Source organism: Pygoscelis adeliae, unplaced genomic scaffold (assembly GCF_000699105.1).
Source record: "Pygoscelis adeliae isolate BGI_AS28 unplaced genomic scaffold, ASM69910v1 Scaffold264, whole genome shotgun sequence".
NCBI lineage: Eukaryota > Metazoa > Chordata > Aves > Sphenisciformes > Spheniscidae > Pygoscelis > Pygoscelis adeliae.
This window is the reverse complement of record NW_008824672.1, coordinates 155,597-170,430: the sequence shown is the minus strand read 5'-3', so window position 1 is coordinate 170,430 and position 14,834 is coordinate 155,597. Positions and strand designations below refer to the sequence as shown.

General features: G+C 36.3%; 1 protein-coding gene across 1 annotated transcript in view; it reads left to right on the top strand.

Annotated features, from left to right (window-relative positions):
- The window catches only part of CUL1 (cullin 1), a 50,593-nt gene that overhangs the window by 30,578 nt on the left and 5,181 nt on the right, over positions 1-14,834 (top strand). Inside the window, exons 8-17 of the mRNA XM_009323032.1 lie at positions 1,053-1,215; positions 4,921-5,051; positions 8,545-8,652; positions 8,754-8,860; positions 10,043-10,091; positions 10,632-10,763; positions 11,323-11,440; positions 12,419-12,495; positions 13,264-13,395; positions 14,518-14,610. Of these exons, the coding sequence (XP_009321307.1) occupies positions 1,053-1,215; positions 4,921-5,051; positions 8,545-8,652; positions 8,754-8,860; positions 10,043-10,091; positions 10,632-10,763; positions 11,323-11,440; positions 12,419-12,495; positions 13,264-13,395; positions 14,518-14,610 (1,110 nt within the window). The remainder of the gene's footprint in view (positions 1-1,052; positions 1,216-4,920; positions 5,052-8,544; positions 8,653-8,753; positions 8,861-10,042; positions 10,092-10,631; positions 10,764-11,322; positions 11,441-12,418; positions 12,496-13,263; positions 13,396-14,517; positions 14,611-14,834) is intronic.

The window sequence follows — 14,834 nt, the reverse complement described above, 5'->3', positions numbered from 1 at the left end:
CCCCTATTTTGACCTGTACTGGTTTAACTCTAGGAGGCGGTAATCCAGGACCACTTCACAAGAGCTAAGTGCAAAATTATTACAGAAATGAGTGAAGCTAACAGTGGCAGAGATTATTTAAAGCCCTCTGTGTATGATGCAGTGTACTTGCAGTGAAATTGTTCTTTTTGTTGTTGTCCATAATATAATCTTTCATGCTTAATCAGTATTCTGATTAAGTACTAGGAAAACGCATTAATTTAATTTTCTTCTCTTGGTGGTGTTACGAATTTAAATAATTTGGACAGATAAGGGGACATATGCACTTTATCCCTAATAATATGCTGCAATTACAGATGGCTTGTAAAGCGAATCTTTAACACTCTTGCAAACAAAATAGAGGTAATCGTTATACGAACAACTTCAGTTTTACATTTTGGCCTAAGTACTGTTCGTCGAGTGACATTTAGAATTTTGGTTTGCCAGGAAGATACGCATATGTAGCATTTCATATGCCAAATTAAATGCTAGTATAATTTAGATGATTGCAGATTATTGGGAAGCTTTTCTGTGTAAGAATATAGATGAGAACATTCAAATAAATTTGTCATGGACATACTGTTAAATTGTAGTTTTCTGCCTTTTAGTTTTGCGGAGGCGTGAAATATATTTATGTTTGTCTTAAACAAAACTACCTCTGTAGCTGGAGAGCTTGCTGATGCTAAAACTGCCAGCGTCTCATGTCAGCAGCTTTCTCTTTTTCTGACAGCAGATTTCCATCTGTAAACTTCTTATTCAGAAGCAACAAGAAAACAATCTTGCTGTGATTCTATCCCCTATTTAAACAGTATATAATATTATCATCAACATAAACATCAATTCCATATGTATATTATGATTCCCAGAAAAATAACTGCTTAAGTAGGTGGACCATAACACCTCATTAGTGAGAGGTTTGATTTTTTGTTGTTGTTGTTTTCTAGATGAATTTACTAAATAGTCATCTGTTTTCTGCTGTTGGATTTCTGTTCTGCCTTCCATACAGGTTTCATGTTTATCTCTCTGTTCTGTAGGCTGAAGCTCGCCTTCTTGAGGAACAGCGTAGAGTTCAGGTATATCTCCATGAGAGCACACAAGATGAGTTAGCACGAAAATGTGAGCAAGTACTTATTGAAAAACACCTGGAGATATTTCATACAGAGTTTCAGAATTTGTTGGATGCTGACAAAAATGAAGGTAAGGAGATTCAAACATTGGTTTAGGCTTAGAGCTCCTCCCTGATGATTTATGAATAACATTAAATTCTGGTGATAGTGAAATGTGATTTGTTCAGGAATTAGATTAAAAGAGAAGATAGACACTAAACTGATTGACAAGCAGCTTTTGATTAAATTGGGATGGCTGAGGATATTGCCTCAAGAAGCCTATTCCAATCCCAAACATTAAGGCAAAACAGCACTAATTTTGATTTCTCTTCACATGGCTGGAAGAGCTTCAAGAGCACTTGAGCCATCTTTCCAGCAGGAGCTGAAGCTTGCATGAGAGACATGCGAGGCAAAAAACAGACCAGTAGTCTTACCAGCTGTTTCAGTTTAATCCATGGATCTTTCTGAGTCAGCAGTGAGAATTTTAAAATCCAAGTGGTCTAGAAGTATGTATAGGAAATGTTAAAAGAGGAATAGAAGTAAATGAGGAGCTTCTAACGTATAGTATAGAAAATATATAAAACTGCATATAGATCACAAGGAAAGGTTGGACATTATTAATTGATGAGACAATTTTAGCTACAGCTAAATTTGTAGACTTAAGTCTACAAATTTAGACTTACAAATTTGTAGACTTACTTAGTCTTAAGTACCACTAATGGATCAAGTTTATACCTTCACAGAGAACACATAGAATAAAGACTTCTTCAGCGGTTCCTCTAAAGTAAAGGTTATCAAAGAGTTTAGGTATCTTTAAGGAACTGTCAATTGTACTGTTTTTTATGAGTTTCTTCAGGTGTTAATGCTTTGCACAAAATAAGAGTCAAAACTAGGGCCAAATAATTCCTGTGCACTGTGCAGATGATAAGGATGAATGGTGTTTCTGATTTTTCCAGTTGGGGAATTAATTAAATCTATATAGGAAGGCAAGGTAAGGCTCTATAGCTGAAATACTGCTTTTAAGAAAGTGACAGAATTTAAGAGATACTATGATTAAGTTACTACTGATGATACTGTTCATTTGAGAGTTGTGAATTGCAACTATGACTCTGTCTCTTTATATATCAACCTTAGAAGAGCAACTATGAATAATTACTGTAATCATCATGTTGATAACTAAGAGATGCTTCAAAATAGAAAAGGGCAATTCAGCATGATTAATAGGTCAGAAGTTACCTGTTTCACATGTAAATAGAAGATTTCTATCCTGTACTAGTGTTTGAGTCAGATGTTGTTTGTGTTTGCAAATAAATGTATTTACTCTGTAATTGGAAGAGATTTTGATACAGATGGGTGTTGACTAGTAAAATGACTTTATAAATGTCTTCAGACAATAGAAATAGTAATAGCACAAACAAGAAAATTTTTCTGGACTCAGGAGGCCTTCCCAGCCTTTTTTTTTTTCCCCTTACTTTATGAAGCTCATGAGTTATGTGAGCTTTTAATATAGTCACTTACCGTAGTGATGCAATTCCGTAAGTTTGTTGGGGTTAAAAAAGAAAATAAGTACCTTGTGTCTTGAGCACTGTCTTGTTATATGTCTTTGGTTTTACTTTCATTTGGGTTATTTCTAAGATTAATTAGGCATTTTAAAATGACTGATTTTTTTTTTTTTTTCTTTTTCAAAATATTTTCTTTTATCGGGCTTCACTTGAGCACATTACAGTAGTTCCCTGGCCCTTTTTAAATTTCATGAAGTCTCAAGATTAGAAACATTTATTTTGAAAGATTCTTTGAGAATTCATTCTGTAATCACTATAATCAGTTCATTCTCAAATTTGTAATATACTAAAATAGCCTATTGTAGACTATCCTAACCTTATAATAAAATCTTGCTCTCGATTAAAATCTTTATTGCTTTGCTCTTGAAAGTGCACTGGTTTTGAGGTCCTCCCATGTGAAGTATGTTAAGCATATCATATTACAGGCAACTCCTGATGGTGTTCTGTAAATTTTTAATCACATTGTGCATCTAGTTATAAAGGTTGTGGGGCACATTTGTCATGTGTTACCTATTCACATCAGTATGATACCTATAGGAAATAATTATGTTTACTGAGAGCAGGCTGTAATGATTTAGGTGGAGTTACCGTGTAAATCTTCCTTGAGGCTTTGTAGCATCTCTTCCATATTTCACCAAATACAGACATCCTGATAGACCAACCTGTGAACCCTTATTTGTGGGTAGGTCTAGCAGCAGCTTATTATATCTATGCATGGCATTATTTTCCGACCTTTTTTCAAAAATTCTCTTTGTCTTTCTAAAATTCTGTAGCTGAAACAACTTACGTTGTTGTAAAAGTTTAACATCAGGTTGCAAATGTGGTTTTCAGAGAGAAAAAATGTTTGCTTTTCAAATCCAAATGAAGCTTGCCGAAGTTCTAAGGAATGGAAACTACTATATGGAAACGGGTCTGAATAGAGGTGTCATTGCTTCAGTATTAAAGGCGTCAAGTTCTGTGTGTTGTATTTCAGAGTTAGGTAGTGATACAGCTGCTTGATTGCTCTGTTTTATTTAATCTGATAATCCTCAGGTGATAATAAATTGCTCATAAGCCCTTCAGAGAAGTCCTTACACTTTAGAAGTGCTAGATGCAGCTGACAACCTTAAGATGGATTCAACAAGGTGAAATATCCTCATTAGTTTACAGTAACTAATTTGGTTGTTTACTGTTTCACTTGAGTGCCTGTTCAGTGAGGGCAAGATTATAAGAGGTAACTAGTGGGTTTGCGTACCTGGTTTATGGCCATATTAAAGTTTGTTTTGGTTTGGGTTTTTTGCTTGTTTTTTAAAAAGTGTTCTGCACTCAGAAAGTACAAAGCATCTGCCCTGTTGAAAATGAATAATAAAACAAAACCCTCTTTGATATTAGACTTTCCAAAATTACTAATTGATTTTGGAAAGTCTTGGCTGAAAACAGGTGAGATTTTAACATATGTGAAATGACATCCAGTGTATTTTTACCTTTGGTAGTTTTGTTCCGTGGTAATGTTTTTCAGAACCTTTTCTTTCCTTGAGATACAACTGCTTCTACTGATAATCATTTACTTAAAAGTTTAAGAGATGAGAGGTGGCTTTATTGACAGTGCTTTATTGGAGGAAATTTGGTTTATAATGTTTCAGTTTATCTGCTAAGGTCATAGCAATACATAGTATTTGCCTTAAATTTCCAACCATTACCACTGATGGTAGAAGTGTTAATATACAAAAGGCTACAGGTGGTGTTAGATCTCTGAGAACTGTCCTGTTCAGAATAAGATTTAAAGGACAGTGGTCAGCTGGAGTATGTTGTACTTTTAGCACAGCCAGCAGTAACACTAATGACAGTCCTAATTCATGGTAACACTTCAAAATTTCATCTAAATAAGAGGGTTTTAACTCCATTTTTAAATCCTTGCACCTCTTTAAATTTATGAAAACTAGAAATCGGAAGTAAATCTATTTCTGTAAGTCAGTTTTTTTCTGCTTGAGATTTACATAGCATTGTGAAGGTAAAACAGATCTTAATATTTAACAGGTTGGTCTCTCTTTAACTAGTCTTAGCTTTCCAGGTTAGTGCAAAGATTTGCTATACTGTATAATTTTTTGCTGTAGTTTTTTCTGGGTTTTACAGGAGCAATTGCACATATATTTTTGATGATGCATGTTTAACTCCTCTTGGTAACTTGTAAATGAGAAATTGGAGTCATAGCTAGTACAAATGGGAGATGTTGGCTTTCCTTTTTTTTTTTTCAGACTTGGGACGTATGTATAACCTTGTATCTCGAATCCAGGATGGCCTTGGAGAGCTGAAAAAACTTTTGGAAACCCACATTCATAATCAGGGTCTAGCTGCAATTGAGAAATGTGGAGAAGCTGCTCTAAATGCAAGTATCCTATCAAAATAAGTCTGTGTGTGGTTGCTGCCAGTTTTATATTAGAAGAGGGTGAATGCTTCCTGATATAATTTCCAGTTTGCCCTCTCACTGGTTTAATTTGTGAGGACTAGGCAATTCTCAAACGTTGATAGTAGGCCTAAAACTACAGTCACATCACTGTGTTACTACTCTTTGAGCGGGGGGGTGTTTATTTTAGGGGGGGTTTCCTTCTGAGTTTTTGCTCTCTGTCAGGATGTCATGCTGCTTGGAAAGCTGGCTGTGCAAATACAACATCCTACACTTACAAATACACCTGAAAGTCCACTGTTTCAAGAAGCATTATCTCCAGTGGGCTGTACTTTATTTCATCATATTATAGACTTCTGACTTGGATGGGACTATGTGGAGAAAGCTGCTGTTGTTTTTTGTTTTTTGGTGAATGGCTTTATTCTATTTGGAAAAGTATGAGAAATACAAGAGGAAGAGGTAACTGAAATGGTGGGAGAGGTGACAATATAAGGAGCAGGTCAGGTCTTCTGCGACACTCTGGTTGTTTAGCTGTGTAATTGGCTTTCTTGATTTTTATCCCATAATTGTCATTTCAGACTTAATTTTGTATTGATTAGGGTTGAATCTCGGCAACATGCAGTTGTTTAAACTCTTTGCTAACCTTTTTTTCTATAGACAATATGACATTTTCTAGCAAAAAAAAAAAGAATGAAACGTACAAAGCAAAATTAGGATAGAATATAGAGTCTGGTAAATATTTAAAATGGGGTTTAACTTTGATTTTTTTACAGAGTTCATTTTAACCTGTTATTGGCCTCAGATATTCTTGAAATAGCTTCATACTAGTAATCATTAAAGCAGTAATCTGTAATAACTGCATGGAGAACACTAAAAACTTTAGTTTTTAGCACAGATTAAAATGCTTTACACATGTGCAGTGTCTGTTGTTCACTTTGATAGTTTTAAGTGTGTAGCTTTTTAGCAGTGTTGATCTCTTATGACTCATGAAGTTCAGGAATCTTCAGCTTCATTTGTAGATGCCACCTCAAATTTTGAAATCAGATGTACTCCATGGTTGACACATCCCTCTAGTGGTCATCACTCTTGAGTTTCTTTGTACGTAGGCCTTGAAGAATTTCCCAGAAAAATGAAAGCTTTTTCTGCAGGAATTAGTTCATCTTTGAGAGAGGGTGTCGTGGTTTAACCCAGCAGGCAGCTAAACACCACACAGCCGCTCGCTCACTCCCCTCTGCCCCCCTGCCCGAGTGGGATGGGAGAGAGAATCGGAAAAAAAGGTAAAACTCGTGGGTTGAGATAGACAATTTAATAGGACAGAAAAGGAAGGGAAAATAATAATAATGATAAAAGAATATACAAAGCAAGTGACGCACAATGCAATTGCTCACCACCTGCTGACCGATGCCCAGACAGTTTCCGAGCAGCGGCCGTAACCCCTGGCCAACTCCCCCCAGTTGTTGGTTTGCTTTTTTTTTTTCAGCATGATGTCATATATGGTATGGAATATCCCTTTGGCCAGCTTGGGTCAGCTGTCCTGGCTGTGCCCCCTCTCAGCTTCTTGTGCACCTCCAGCCTCTTCACTGGCAGGGCAGTAGGAGAAGCTGAGAAGTCCTTGACTTAGTGTAAGCACTGCTCAGCAACAACTAAAACATCAGTGTGTTATCAAGATTATTCTCATCCGAAATCCAAAACACAGCACTGTACCAGCTACTAGGAAGAAAATTAACTCTATCCCAGCTGAAACCAGGACAGAGGGGAAGCCTGTGATTTGTATGTATTAGTTCTTTTGACTCCAACCATTTACAAAACTCTTCCTGATCACGACACTTTTTCTTGTTTCTTCATCTTTCTTTTTTACCACGTTTGTTCTTCATTTTCATAACAGTATCTCTGGCTGTCTCCCTTGGGAATCAGCTTGCCTCTTCTTCCAATACCCTTCACACCACTGTATTGCTATTCATTATTGCCTTGTTAGTCCTCTATCACACTTAGGTAGGATTGATTCTGCTTAACTTCATTTATCTGTACTGTGTCTAAACAGATAATCAGCTGAGCAAATGCTTCTCTGTTTCTCTGTAGTCATTGGAGAGAAACAGTCATACCAGCTTGACTCATCTGACTTTAGATTTTTACTGCAGAATGAGTTGTGCTGTAGACTCCATTAACTAACTATATTAACGAGACTGCTCTTCAGTCAGAAGATTACTGCTTTTTGTGCCTTTGGTTATTTTTTTTGGAGTCCTTGTAATCAGTAGATGCCTTTCTGAATGTCCTTCAAGTCCACTTGAGTTTCTTGTCTAGGAGGTTCTCAGTAATCTCAGTTCTTTATCTCAAGCACGGCATTAGATTGGTGATCTACTAGTTTATGTCTGTCTTCAGTGGCAACAGGAAATGTTTTTCAGGATCCTGATGCAACCCTGCCCATCTTTTGCCATTTGCTTAGACATCTGGGTGTCTAAGCATCCAGAACTCTTACAATATGAATGTTACAGGAGTACCTCCATGCCCAGTCCTCTTAGTTTTTATTTATGGACCTGTTGTCCGTGAGTTTGTCTAATCCGTTCTTGAACCTGCTGATATTAACCTGCTTCCAACAACCTCCTGTGGCAGCAAGGTCCAGAAGTCCACTACCTTATATGTAAAGATGTTCTTTATCTGTCTTAAACTTGTTTCCTATCGCTTTCATCAAGTGCCCTGTAGTTATAAAAGGTGGCTTCTAGTGATTGTTCGTCTCTTCAGTCATTCTCCTGATTTTGTAAACCTTGGTCATATGCCCTTTCAAACTTCTGATCTCCAAATTGAAGACTTCTAGGTTTTTTGGTCTGTTGTATAGTAGCTGCCCTGTCTGCCTGGTGTTTTAGTTGCCCTTCACTGTTCCTACTCTGATTCTACTCCATCTTTATTGAGATGCAGAGATCAGTAATTGCGCATAAAATTCAGTCTGTGAGTGCCATAAACTTGATGTTTATTGGCATTTAGCTGCCACTGGGTGTTGAGCGGATAATTTTTACGAACTGTCAACAATGACTGAGGTTTCTGTACTAAGTTGTATCTATTGGGGATACACCTGTTACGTTCTTACTACAGAGATTTATTTTGAGGGTTTCTTCTATAGCAACTGCCATTTTATGATTGTCCAGCTCTCAGATCTGATTTGAATTAAGCTTATGTCTCTGAAAATGTCCTTCTTGGAAATGTTTGCAATGGTTGAGTAAGTGGTTTTGTCGTCTTTTGTATGATATAATGTAGTACACTCTGCACTCTGATTGCTGTAAATGAAAGCTTGTGCTAATGTAAGTCAGTCCTGGACATAGGACCTAAACGAGTCTGGATATTATTTTACCTTTAAAATATTTCTAATACTTTGTAGACTTTCCCCATAAAAATTTGCTTAGGCCAGTGAGTAGCTCCATTTTGAAGGAAGTAGAAAGCAGAAAGTCAATGGGTTGCAAAAAACAATCTCTCTTTATTGCAGGATCCAAAAATGTATGTACAGACAGTGTTGGATGTCCATAAGAAATACAATGCTTTAGTCATGTCTGCATTCAACAATGACGCTGGCTTTGTGGCTGCACTAGACAAAGTAAGTATATGTAGTGGCATACAGTGAACGTTTGTGGTTTTTTTTTTTTTTCTATTCAGTGTTTTGTCTCCCAAAATTTCACTGTCTTTTGTGATTTATAGGCTTGTGGTCGATTTATAAATAATAATGCAGTGACAAAAATGGCTCAATCATCCAGTAAATCACCAGAGCTACTGGCACGATACTGTGACTCTTTACTAAAGAAAAGGTACGTCTTCAAAGACAAATTATTATTTCAGGTTGGCTTTTGTTTTAAATGGTTTTAGCATATGAAGTTCTATATTACGTCTTCAGAAACAGAACTTAACATTTCAAGAAAAATTAATTATACCAAATTCTGAGTACAAAAAATTTCAGTAGGACCATTCCTAAAGCTTATATGGAGTTTACTTTTCTTTTTTAAAGAAGAGGGGGGAAATAATAAAAAAAACTGAGACCTTTCTTTCCTTATAGGAAACTAAGTTCTAATTTTTTTTTTTAATAAAACAGAAGGGGTCCCCCCCCCCCCCCCCCCCCCCCATTTGAGTTGTGTTATGTTGTAAAGAAGAGACACACATTCCCTTTTTCCATTAAAACTCTTGCTTTCCTCCTGTTGTTTTCTCTGTATCCTCTTCTATCTGGGCAGAAATTGAGGAGGACAAAAACAGCTTTCTAACATCTCATGCTTCATAATTTAATTAAGGTATTTGGCTTCAAATGATTCAGCAGCTCATACATTGAGTTCGTATCAGTTCAGTTCATACTGGATTGGTGTCAGTTTTGTCACTGGCAACTTTTCTAGCTGTTTTGCGGGAGGAAAAAACCTGCCACCAAACAACCCAAAACCAGAAGAACTTGCTCGCTTTTCCCTTCCTCATACCCTCTTCCCTTCAGCAAAGGATTTATTTTCCCCTTTATAAATACTAGCTTTCTACAGGGTAGATCTGGGGTATGCCTGATGGACAAGCGTGATATGGAGGAAAACAATGTGGTGCCACCTGAGTTCTCACCCAGTCAAGAACCCATCTCTCTGAGCTGTTTTTCTTAGATAGCTGTACTATCTAAGATAAGAAATGAAGATAGCATTTAGCAGCAGAAAAAAGGCCGGAAGAGAGAGATCCATGTTTAAGCTCATAAATCCTGAGAAGTATCAGGCTATCAGGAAGTCCCAAGTAATTCATGGTCCAGGACTTCAACCTATTGTTTAAAAATCACGTACTTCAGAATTGCTTACATGTGGAGTAGGGAAGAGAAGCGTTCATTTCACTACACTGTTTCCTCTCTAAAGAGTCTTTGATCCCAGAACTACTCAATCTGTGTTCCTTTATTTATGAAATTTCCATATACATCCACATGTTGTTTTAATTCTGCAGTTTTGGGACTCATTAAAAATGCACTTCTTTAATTGCAGCTCAAAGAATCCAGAAGAAGCAGAATTGGAAGATACACTCAATCAAGTGGTAAGATATCTATAAATACAGTTCTCTTCTGTGTAAGCTTTGACAAGTTAGTAATATTTGATTGTCACACAAGTCAGATGAGAGAAAACCTTTTATTTTGTATGTTTGATTTCATTACTTAATATTTCAGCTTTTCAGTAATAATCTTCATCTCTGTGTGGCTTGTTGGTTGTATTTTTTAAAAAAAAAAAAACAACCTTTACAGCGATTTAAAGTGGCTGAATGGAATTTATGCTTTTACTTCATTTTTGTATACACATATTTCTACAATATATTTTTGTATAATTACATATACGCACTACATATTTATTCATGTATAAGGCTGTACATGTGGAATGTACAGTTAATGTGTGTAAAATAGTATGCACATTTAAAACAAACAAACACCACCACTCCCTCCTTCTCCCGCCCGGAAAACAAAACAAACCAAAAACCCTGCCCTTAAAAAATTTAAGTGCAGATGAAGTAGCTACTGCTACAGCTTTTTCAAGACAAATGCTTAAATATTTTTTTTCTTACAAATTATCTTGACTTTTCCAGATGGTCGTCTTCAAGTACATTGAGGATAAAGATGTGTTTCAAAAATTCTATGCTAAAATGCTGGCAAAAAGGCTTGTACATCAGAACAGTGCTAGTGATGATGCTGAGGCAAGCATGATTTCTAAACTAAAAGTGAGTATTCCACGACTGTCTCATGATCTACCGTATTGCAGGTCTTCAGGCTGCCTTGGAAAGCACTGATGTATGTCCTTTCATTTCATTATTTTATGTACAATAGAAAAATACACTACCTGGGTCTTTTTCCTTTTCTTTTTTTTTTTTTTTTTCCCCTTTTTTACTTCCTGGGAGCTTGTGGTGCATGTCTGTCCAATGGAGTTAAGCTTAACTATTCTTATCCAAATGAATGACATGCATATAATTATCCAAGGGAATGGCTGCTGAAAAGTTGCTTAATTTCATTAACGCTTGTTCATTCAGGGTCAAGCAAAATATGTTCTAACACTCTTTTAGTAGTCTGTTTCATTGTGTGTTTTGCTTCATTTTTAAACAAAATTTTCTTCAGTTTTTGATGACAGTTAAAGAGCATGTCTAGTTGGGATCAGTACTTTGAGTAAGGGAAATACTGAACTTTATACATCTTTTAAGAAAATAGGCTCCGATACTTTGTTCTTCTCATTCTCCAATGTCCAAAATGTGTCTTGCTGACGTTATCTGTGCTTTTAAAATACAGCAAGCTTGTGGTTTTGAGTATACCTCCAAGCTGCAGCGGATGTTCCAAGATATTGGTGTAAGCAAGGACTTGAATGAGCAATTTAAAAAGCACCTGACCAATTCAGAACCGTTAGATTGTAAGTAATACATTTACCTAAGTTGCTGTTGAGTAGTTTAGCTTCCTCTTATTTCTACAGAACTAACTATATGAGGGAAACATATGATTTAGACATCATACCCCCAGAAGTTAGTTAGTATTATTTTGACCAAGATAGCTAGGATTTAAAAATTAGTCTTTTAGGTCTGTACTTTGTCTTCTAATAGCACTTTATATCTTCTGTTATGGGTAGCCTCCTCCTGATTTTGCAGCTCATGTTTAGGTATGTAATTAAATTAAGTTGAATCTTTGGGTTTGGTGGTTTTTTTTGGTTTTTTTATTGGAAAGATGTTTTTCTTTAAACAGTTTTGATTTTGAGCACAATATGGCTTAAGTTCATACTTGTGTAAAAGTATTAAGGAAAAAAGGATGTTGTGTTTTAGGTTGTTAGACAGCCCTATCACTTTTTTATAAAGAAATATTTTTTCATTGAAGCACATTGAAACAAATTCTTTAAAGAATTTATAATTATTTGTTGGATTACATTTAGTTGTGTATTGTCAGGCTTAAATTTTACTTAATTTTTGTATTATTCTTACTGACTTGCCCAAAATGCCTTACAAGTATAAACGTGAAATGTTTATTGCAGTTGCGTACTGTAGAGTGATGAGTTTTAGTTACACGTAAAAATGAACGCTTACAATTTTTACACTTGCATGTTAAAAAAGAAATCTGTTGTGGGGATAGAAACAGGGTAATAACATCTAAAAATGAGAGAAAATTGAATGAGTGTCACAGTAAATCTAAAGCTCTCCAACTGCAGCGACATCTTACATGAATTCCTTTGTTTTATGGTCTGAATAAAAAAAAAATTATGTTGCTTAATGATTTTTCACCATGTTAGTTTGACCAAAAGGCAGAACCATTTCTTGTTTGTGTTAGAACTATGACTGTGTGTTTGAAGAGGGGGTGGGAGCAAGGGGGATAGTGCAGCTCAGCCTCTTCACCTCTCTTGCAGTGGATTTCAGCATCCAGGTGCTGAGTTCTGGATCTTGGCCGTTCCAGCAGTCCTGCACGTTTGCTCTGCCATCTGAGGTGAGGCGCTCACACTTGCTTCATCCAAACGCGGAATGATCATGCGAGAAATCTGTTTTATGAGGCTGGTGTCTCCTTCTGTTTTGTTGTGTGTCAGAGAGGACTGGAAGTGTCTCTGGTGTTTGCCTGTTTGGCTTGAGGGTATTTGGAACAAGATGAGTGAGTAAGGTAGTAGGAGGGAACTGTGTGAAATATGTAACGGTTTTCTCCTGTGGAAAGACCCTGGTTAATGAATCTTTCTTCAAAACATTCAACAGTAACTGAAGCAAATCTTTGTTAGTGTATTTTTCTGTGTATATTTGTATTTAAGAAACTTTTTCTTGCCGTTGCTTCAGCTCTGTCCAGTAAAATCTTTAGATGTTATAATCATTAGTTTTCTGTCGAGCACTTACCCAGAATAGAGAACACATGAATACTTAACATGAGAAATAAGTTTAACTGCTGTTACCTGGAGCGTGAAGGTGGTTAAAAGAAATGGCCTTTCTAGCCTTACTTAATGTATCATAAAAAGAAGAATGGAACTTAAATCCTTGTTTAGGTTTGTATTGTTAATGACACTTCGAAGAGGAAACTCATAACAAAGGGAAATTTTCATCCAGTCTGAAGAATTTGAGTACTTTGGATTTCTGTTTGTCTTATTCAGACAATGTGGCAGTCAAGGGTGATCAGATTTGATTCTCCTTTGTTGGTTCCAGAGCATGTTCTAAGTAATGGTAAATGAAGGTAAATAATATTCTTTATTTATTTATTTTTGTTGTTTCTATACAGTTAGAACGGAGCTATCAGAGATTTACTGCATTTTATGCCAGTCGTCATAGTGGAAGAAAATTAACATGGTTGTATCAGCTGTCCAAAGGGGAATTGGTTACCAACTGTTTCAAAAATAGATACACGTTACAGGTAAGGATAATGTCATGCCAGTAGCAACACTTGGTGATGATTGCATTCAGAGTACTGGATGCAGCTGATCATTTAAGATGTGTTCATGCTCTGCTCCACTGCTCTTGTGTTATCTGGATGAGTTGCTCAGCCTCTACTCCTCATTTGGAGATAATTGCTTTTCCTTACTTGAAAGGACCATTATGCAGATAAATGTGTTAAAAATGGTGAAGTGTGTAGATGTTGAAGTAGTGGAGTTCATGTGAGTAACTGTGCCCACACACAAACTAATTTTAATAGATAATACAGTGAATTGAGCTAGATTTTATTTGTATGTCAAAATATTCATTAACAGTATGTAATGATATATCACAATTAAGTATTTTAAATCATTCAGTTCCTTAATGGGGGGGTGTGGGTGTGTGTATGTTCATATGTATACATATATGTCCAGCTACTATTTACGATGCTCACATGCATTCATTAGCTTTATTCCTGTGAATAATGCTACTGTCTTTAAATAAAGCAAAGCACAGATGCAAGACCTGATGGCTACAGATCTGTGTATTACTGAAGTGAACATAAATGGTAGCTGTCCCCAGATGGTTGTTGGTGTTATGATTAATAGAACCTTTATTATATGTTTGATTTATTTACTGTACTGATACTTAACATCTATGTTTAAAAGAAAATTGACTTAGAAAAGGGAATACATTACTTGTGGTTTAAACAGGTGTAGAACTGCGTTGTATGAGACAACTGCAACCTCTTTGCATAAGATCTCATGCTTCTTATACTTTCCTGTCTGCTTTCTCTCAAAAAGTAGACAGAGGGGAGTTCACAACAGTGAGAAGAAACAAGATCATCTCAGATTTTGAACCTGTCATCAACATATGTTAACCCTGTGGTGATAGATGTGACTAAGCCACTGATAGCTGCCTTGCTTATAAATTTGGTTTCATTATTCTGCTGGAGTTGTGTAATGATTAGCACTAGTTGGCTATTCTCGGTTGTCCAAATATTCCAGTATATGTGTTTAACTGGTGAATTTCAGGCTGTTGAAATTCAGAAAGTATGTTTGTTCATTCTCATTTTCTGATTTTCCCCCTCTCCCCTTCATTCTCTTTTTTTTGGATCTGTTAGGCATCCACATTCCAGATGGCGATTTTACTGCAGTACAACACAGAAGATGCCTATACCGTGCAGCAGCTGACGGACAGTACTCAAATAAAAATGGTAGTGACTTTGCACATTTTACCACACTCTTGTGAACAAGTCTTTTGGTCTTCAGGGCTCTTCCTGCAATCGTAAGAAATTGGGATTAGACATGCTTGAAGCCAGAGTCAGTTTCTGTCCTGAAGGAGACAGATGTTCTCTCGTCTTGGTCAACTTACTTTCCTGGTTTACTTTCCTGTAATCATAACTGCCTAGTCTTCTGATGAATCTTAGTGTGTATATAT